Source organism: Wyeomyia smithii, chromosome 2, assembly GCF_029784165.1.
Source record: "Wyeomyia smithii strain HCP4-BCI-WySm-NY-G18 chromosome 2, ASM2978416v1, whole genome shotgun sequence".
Classification (NCBI taxonomy): Eukaryota; Metazoa; Arthropoda; class Insecta; order Diptera; family Culicidae; genus Wyeomyia; species Wyeomyia smithii.
The window spans coordinates 159,349,939-159,358,048 of record NC_073695.1 but is presented as its reverse complement, the minus strand read 5'-3'; the positions used below and the strand labels follow the sequence as shown (position 1 = coordinate 159,358,048).

The following is an 8,110-nucleotide window of genomic DNA, read 5'->3' as shown; positions in this document are numbered from 1 at the left end:
GTAGCGATGAGTGGTGACGTTATGGAAATGTTCCATCAACTTAAAATACGTTTTCCCGATTGCCAATCGCAACGCTTTTTATTCCGTCAGTGTCCCACGGACCCTCCTCAGGTATACATTATGGATGTCGCCACCTTTGGATCGTCCTGCTCTCCTGCATCGGCGCAGTATGTAAAAAACACCAATGCTGATGAGTTCGCCAGGATCTACCCCAGAGCCGCTGCAGCCATCAAGCAAAAGCACTATGTAGATGACTACCTGGATAGTTTCAAGACGACCGAGGAAGCGATTAAGGTAGTTAACGAAGTCAAACTAGTGCACTCCAAAGGAGGTTTCACTCTTCGCCACTTTCTGTCTAATGCACCCCAAGGTCTACAAGGAATAGGCGAAGTAAGAGAGGCGGAATTCAAAAACTTACATCTAGAACGCGACGGGTAGACCGCATCGGTGCTCGGGATGCAGTGGATTCCTAAGGAAGATGTGTTTATTAATGCTTTCGGCACGCGAGAAGATTTACAGTACATTTTAAACGATAATCATGTTCCCACCAAGCGTGAGGTGGCCAGGGTGGTAATGAGCCTTTTTGACCCGCTTGGTCTTATCGCCTTTTTTCTGGTACACGGTAAAATCCTAATCCCCAGATTCGCCTGATGGAAAATATTCATAAACATCACAGCTTCACAATTGGTCAACGGTTCTGTTGGAGTGATGCGAGCACTGTGCTCGCTTGGGTGCGATCTCCTGATCATCGGCGTTATCACAAATTTGTCGCCGTTCGAGTTGGCGAAATCTTATCATCCACGCAACAATCAGAGTGGAGGTGGGTACCAACAAAGCAGAACGTGGCAGATCTTGCCACAAAGTGGAATAACAACCCGAATATGTCTGTAAACAACCCCTGGTTTCAAGGACCAGCCTTCCTCTACGAACCAGAAGTGCACTGGCCTAAGCAGAGAATGATAGTTCAACGGAAGAAGAACTCCGCCCCACCCACTTCCACGCGGCACACTTCACTCCAAATATGAAATTCAACAGATTCGATCGATGGACCAAAATGCAACGTGTGGCCGCATATGTGTTCCGCGGCATCGATAACTTTCGCAGACGTCTAACCAAAAATGAATTAGAACTTGGTCATCTCACCAGTGACGAGCTCCGACGGGCTGAAGAAGCATTACTAAAAACGGCTCAAAGTGAGTTTTACGCAAACGAAATCGCAATACTCGCCAAGACCTGGATCACCTGAAAATTGCCATGCTACTGTGGACAAAACGAGCCCAATCTACACTTCATGTCCGTTTCTGGATGAAAAGAGCATTCTACGAAGCCGTGGTCGAATCGGTGCAGCACCATATGCACCAACCGAAGCTAAGTTCCCAATCATTCTTCCAAATCAACAGCTAATTACTTTCCTTCTTGTTGACTGGTATCACCGCCGTTTCCGTCACGCCAATCGCGAGACCATCTTCAACGAGATCCGCCAGCGGTTCCAGATATCTGCTTTAAGACGACTGCTAGCTAAAGTTGAACGAGCTTGCGCCTTCTGCCGACTAGCAAAGGCGATCCCAAGACCGCCAACGATGGCTCCACTGCCTGAGATGCGTCTGACAGCCTTTATTCGACCATTTACCTTTACCGGATTGGACTACTTTGGCCCTGTGTTTGCAAAAGTAAGTAGAAGAAACATGAAACGTTGGGTGGCCCTCTTCACTTGCCTCACGACTAGGGCGGTACACATGGAGGTAGTGCACTCGTTAAGCACAGAGTCGAGTATAATGGCTGTGCAACGTTTTGTGGCACGCAGAGGTTTGCCCAGAGAGTTCTAGAGCGACAATGCCACATGTTTTCAAGACACCAGTAACGAGTTGAAGGCACAAAAAGAGACAAGAGACAAAGCTCTTTCTGCAAAATTTACGACCGCCCAAACGACATGGAAATTTATCCCACCCGCAGCACCGCACATGGGGGGTGCGTGGGAAAGACTTGTCGGGTCGGTAAAAGTGGCAATTGGAGCGGTTCTAAATGGTCCGCGGCAGCCTGACGATGAAACACTGGAGACAATACTGTTAGAAGCGGAAAGGATGATTAACTCTAGACCGCTTACCTTCATCCCCTTGGAATCCGCGGATCAAGAAGCCTTAACCCCTAACCACTTTTTGTTAGGAAATTCTTCCGGAGAGATATTTTTGCCAACCGAGAAGTTGGAAAGTCGTTCTACACTAAGAAGTAGTTGGAAGCTAGCAAGGTACATCACGGATGAGTTTTAGCGCAGGTGGCTCAAAGAATACCTCTCCATGATTACGCAAAGATGCAAGTGGTTCCAAGACGTAAAGGATCTGGCAGTTGATGACTTGGTTCTGGTGGTTAACGGAACGGCGAGGAACCAGTGGCTACGGGGAAGGATCGAGCGTGTTTTTCCGGGACGGGATGGCAGAGTACGCCAAGCGTTGGTTCAAACATCTTCGGGTACTTTACGTAGACCAGCAGTAAAATTGGCTGTATTAGACGTCGAGGTTGATGGTAAACCCGGATTCGGCACTTCAGAAGCATCCGATACTCACCAAGGTTTACGGGCGGGGGTATGTCACGACGAGACCCCTCATCGTTAGCAACGCTTCACTATGCAGCGCAGCTTCAGCTGCCAGTGGTATGGTGACAGAACCGAGAAACGTCATGAGCGAGAACAAACGAGAAGAATGAGCAGCGAGGATTCAATTAAAACGTGTCGAATTTAACTTGCCATAAATCAAAATTAATTTCGTTAAGATTAACAGTTTCATTTCAAATAGTTCTTCATGCAAAATCAATTTAAAACCGTGCATAACAACGACCATCATTGCGAGCACACTTGTCACTACAAATTCACAACTATCAAAACAGCGTAATACGCTACCATCATTCTCACATTACATGAACACCTATTGATTTTCAAAAGAAATTTGCAATTAAATACATTGTCATATGATTTCATCTTCCACCTCCTCTCTGCAATGTATCTGAAACTAGTGGGACGGCGTCAAACCTACGCCTGCTAGTGGAAGAAGCCGGTGCGCTACACGGTCTAGCGCATATCCAAAGTTACGATGCTCATCGTTGCCTAGGATATCGGATAGGCTTAGTAGGTTATCACTCACCGAAAGCAGATGGGCAGGCAGCGGCCAGCCAGAGTGATAATCGATCAATTACAATTACACTTTAATCATGAAGTTTTTTGTAGTATTACGTCTCAGTTTAGTAGAGTAGCTGTGCAAAGTGTAAAGAAAAATGTGCCCTTTTCAAATGCATAAACTCTTACTACCATTCTGAGCTCGAAAAAACTAAAGACCTACGTGAAAGTGAAAAATAAAAACACAACGTTTTTGCTACCAAGGCAGCGATTAAAACATTAAAGCAATCCTTGGAATATCGAGTCGCTAGAAGAAGTAAATAATATTTTCACTCTGTTATTAGTCTTTGACAAGAATAGACGTAATTTCTATAAGTTCCCAACTTGTTCTTTTAAAATATAACATTTTGGCGACGAGTTTCGAAGGCCTGAAGTTACAAGAAGAGAAGACCAATGAGCGCCAATAACGGAAATCTGAGCGAAGATGAAAACTTTTTTGGGGGAGAAGTTCCTGAAGCTTCGTTGCCGGAGGTTATGCGTCAGATGACACTCCAGAACAGTCGTCTGATGGCCCTTTTGGATCAAGTCACCAGAGGGGCAAATCCAGCAGCATAGCGAAGCTCACCGGAGCACATAATTGAATCTCTTTCCGCCGCAATTAAGGAGTTTCATTTCGAACCAGAAAACGGGTTAACGTTCGACCGTTGGTTTTTCAAATACGAAGATCTCTTCAGGCAGGATGGCAAAAACCTGGATGACCCGGCGAAAGTGCGGCTTATGCTGCGCAGTCTCAGTGTTCCAGGTCACGAGAAATTATTAAATTATCACCTGCCTAACCAGCCACGCGATTTTAATTTTGATCAAGTTGTGGACAAATTGAAGGCGATTTTCAGACAGCAAAAATCACTATTTAGCAAACGCTATGATTGCTTTCAAACCATCAAGAACGAAGCCGACGATTTCGTAACGTACGCTAGGGTTGTCAACCGGCAGTACGAAGAATTTGAACTACAGAAACTCTCATCAAACCAGTTCAAGAGTCTGGTGTTCATCTGTGGTCTCAAGTCAACAAAGGACGCCGACATCAGGATACGACTCCTATCGAAGCTCGAGTCCGATTCTACCGATACCAATATTGAAGGTTTGGTGACCGAATGTCAGCGCCTCTCAAACCTTAAGCATGATGTGGCGTTAGTGGAGAAGAAGCATTCATCTTCGGCGGTTCGTCAGTTCAAAAAGCAATCCAACCAATCAAAATCGGCGACAGCAGACAGTAAAGTACCTCTGTCTCCATGCTGGCAATGTGGAGCCATGCACTTCGTGAAGGATTGTCAGTTCTCCAAACATGCCTGCAAGCAATGTGGAAAAGTGGGTCACAAGGAAGGCTACTGCAGCTGCTCGTCAAAATCTTCTGCATCAACGTCCGCAGGCGACAAGAAGGTCAGCAAGAAAGACAAGAAAGCACACATGAAAACTATTCAGCCAGTGAAGCGTATTCAGAGCCGTAGAAGTACTTGACCGTCAACTTCAACGGTGTTCAAGCAGAACTTCAGCTTGACTGTGGCCGATATTTCGGTGATTTCGCAAGCCGTATGGAAAAAGATTGGTGAACCTACAGTCAATTCCACACAAATGTAGGCAACAACCGCATCTGGAAAACCTCTGGATTTGGTAGGAGAGTTCACTACATCTATCACCATTAGTAATGTCACACGAATCGAGCATTGTTACGTCACTACGGTTTACGATCTCAATGTGGTTGGTCTGGACTGGATGGACGCATTCAATCTTTGGCCAAAGCCACTTGTTGCACATTGCAATAAGGTGAACCTTTTCAATTTTCTCCGTGATGATCAGCACTTCCTCACTCGTTTCCCTGAAGTTTTCAAGGACGGTTTGGGCCACAAACTAAAGTTGGTCTAAACCTTAAACCAGATACCCAACCAAATTTTCGACCAAAGCGACCAGTTCCTTTTCACGCTACTCAAAAAGTGGAAAAGCAGTTGGAACGACTTCAACGTTTGGATTACACCCATCGACTTTTCTGACTGGGCAGCTCCGATCGTGGTTGTCAAGAAACCAGGTGGCAAGGTACGCATCTGCGCCGATTACTCCACTGGACTCAACGCGGCACTAGAAGCGAACTACTACCTTCTTCCAACGCCTGAAGAAATTTTTACTAAACTTGCCAGTAAACGTGTTTTCAGAATCATAGATCTCTCGGACGCGTATCTGCAAGTAGAAGTGGATGACGAGTCAAAAAAGCTGCTAACAATCAACATTCACCGGGGTCTATTCCGTTTCAACCGATTGGCACCTGGACTGAAGTCGGCGCCTGGGGCATTCCAGCAAAAAGCAAAGCAAAGCCTTGGTGCTACATTCCGTAACGGAACTCGACCTTCTGTTTATTATTCACAGACTTCGCAGCCAACTGTTGAGTGTGCAGGACAATTGGGGGGCTAGCGCTAAGATCCTACTGACACTAAGGGTCTCTCCCGAGCCGAGACTCGAACCTACGACGACTGGCTTGTTAAGACAGCATCGTACCTCGAGACCAGCTGGGGAATGGGGGCATTCCAGCAACTGATGGCAAAAATGATAGCAGGCCTGGAAGGAGTTGACGCATTCTTAGACGACATCATCATTCACAGTGAAGACGAAGAAAAACATTACGCAGCTCTCACTGCTCTTTTCAAGCGTCTGCGCGATTATGGTTTCCATTTACGTCTGGACAAATGCCGGTTCAACCAAAAGGAAATCAAGTATCTCGGACACATAGTTGATGCAAAGGGGATCCGGCCCGATCCAGCGAAAATATCAGTAATCTCCCAGATGCCTCCTCCAACTGACGTTACAACTCTACGATCATTCTTGGGTGCCGTTAACTTTTACGGAAAATTTGTTCAAGCAACGCACCAGTTACGCCATCCTCTGGATAATCTGTTGAAGAATGACGCAAAGTTTATCTGGAGCCAGGAATGTCAGCATGCGTTTTCGGATATCAAAAGGGTTCTGCAATCAAATCTGCTCCTCACTCATCATAATCCGGAGCACGAGATCATTGTTGCAGGTGATGCATCCAAACCGGCATCGGAGCAGTCATTATGCATCGGTTTCCCAACGGCACCATCAAAGCGATTTCACACGCTGCCAAATCGCTCAATCAAGCAAAATTACAGCTGAGCAAAATTACAGCCAGATTGAGAAGGAAGCACTTGCGTTGGTGTTTGCCTGTACAAAATTCCATCGCATGCTTTGGGGTCGTCGTTTTAGACTGCAAACCGACCATCAACCGTCGCTGAAAAATTTCGGATGCAAAAAGGGAATTCCGGTTCACACAGCTAACCGTCTCCAGCGTTGGGCACTAACTCTATTAGGCTACGATTTTGATATCGAATTCGTGTCAACGCATAATTTCGGATATGCTGATGTTCTTTCACGCCTGATAAATAATCACGAGAAGCCAGACGAGGAAGCAGTAATCGCAATGGTTCGCGCTGAGGCAGACGTCAGTTTTGGATTGCAAGACACTCTGCAAAACCTTCCGGTCACTGCTGAAATGATGCAAGATTCAACAGCTAAAGATCCAGTGCTGCAGAAGGTGATATATTATATCCAGGATGGCTGGCCGGTGCGTAGCAAAGCTATTCCTGAGATCGAGGTAAGACCGTTCTTTGGCCATCGAGAATCCTACTCATTGGTTGGTCGCTGCGTGATGATGATGGATCGAGTCGTTGTTCCCGTAAGTTTCCAGAAAAGTATTCTTAAATGGATTCATCAAGGACATCCTGGAATCGAGCGATCAAAAGCAATTGCTCGAGGTATTGTTTTCTGGCCAAGAATCGACAAAGACATTGATGACTATGTTCGAAGATGTTCAGATTGTGCAAGTGCTGCAAAATCTCCAACACAAGCAAACCCACAGCCCTGGCCAACTGCTGACGGTCCATGGCAACATCTTCATTTAGATTTTGCGGTCCATTGGAAGGATACTACTATCTTGTTGTAGGTTCCTATACAAAATAGCCAGAAATACTGCAGACAAGATCTCCAACAAGCTCAACCACAATCGTTTTCCTTAGAGAATGTTATTCCCGTTTCGGAATAGGTACCAACAATAATGGTGACGGACAATGGAAGTCAACTTATAAGTGAAAGTTTCCGGATTTTTTGCGAGGAGTTGGGAATCGTTCACTTCCGTACAGCACTCATCCGCAATCAAATGGTCAAGCGGAGCGGTTTGTGGATACCCTGAAGCGTTCACTAAAGAAAATTATTGGAGGAGGAGAAACATCAACCGCAACAGCACTTCAAACGTTCCTGCACATCTACAGATCAACACCCTCTGCCGTGCTTGGTGGGAAGTCACTTGATCAATCAATGATTGGACGTTCCATGCGGACAACTCTGGACCTTCTACGCACCACGTGCTCACCTGTTATGCAACAAACAAAACACAATCGAAGCTTTAAAGCTGGATCACCTGTTTTTGCCAAGGCGTATTCAAGCAATGAAAGCTGGAAGTGGATGCCTGGTGTTGTGCTCGAACGAATCGGCAATGTCAACTACAACATTTTGCTAAATCATCAGGTTGGCCGTCGCAAAGTGCTTCGATCTCATATTGACCAATTGGAGATTCGTTCAAAAGATGAACCTTTGTCAGTAGATAAACCAGTTCCGTTACAAATTCTCATTGAGAGTTTCGAACTGCAGCAGCAAGCAGTCCCGGTACAGTAGTTGCAATCGTTCAATAGTGGACATAGTTCAGCCGTACCCGTTCAACAGTCAATCGATTTACAAAAGCAAGCTGAACATTCCATTCCTAATGATCAACCAATATCTGCGGTGAATGAAGTAAACAATGACAATTCTGACCTCGAATGTACACTTCGGGCTGAATTCCAACAAGAAGCTAGCCTATCATCGTGTTCAACCCCGTTAACCCATCAGCGTCCCTTGCGATCCGTGCGTTTACCAAGGAAGCTGGATGACTACATCTGTTAC

The 8,110-nt window shown here is 45.8% G+C and overlaps 1 protein-coding gene across 1 annotated transcript; it reads left to right on the top strand.

Moving 5' to 3' along the window:
• Positions 1–5,671: 5,671 nt before the first annotated feature.
• Positions 5,672–7,843, top strand: LOC129720144 (uncharacterized protein K02A2.6-like). Its single transcript, XM_055671576.1, has 3 exons — positions 5,672–6,115; positions 6,177–7,111; positions 7,312–7,843. Exons 1-3 carry the CDS (start codon positions 5,672–5,674, stop codon positions 7,841–7,843), a joined length of 1,911 nt encoding a protein of 636 aa, XP_055527551.1.
• Positions 7,844–8,110: the final 267 nt, after the last annotated feature.

Coding starts and splice junctions, on each gene's coding strand:
- LOC129720144 (XM_055671576.1), top strand. CDS start 5,672: ATGGGGGCATTCCAGCAACTGATGGCAAAAATGATAGCAGGCCTGGAA. Junction 6,116..6,176: donor CGTTTTCGGATATCAAAAGG/GTTCTGCAATCA, acceptor TCATTGTTGCAG/GTGATGCATCCAAACCGGCA. Junction 7,112..7,311: donor AAGGATACTACTATCTTGTT/GTAGGTTCCTAT, acceptor ACTTCCGTACAG/CACTCATCCGCAATCAAATG.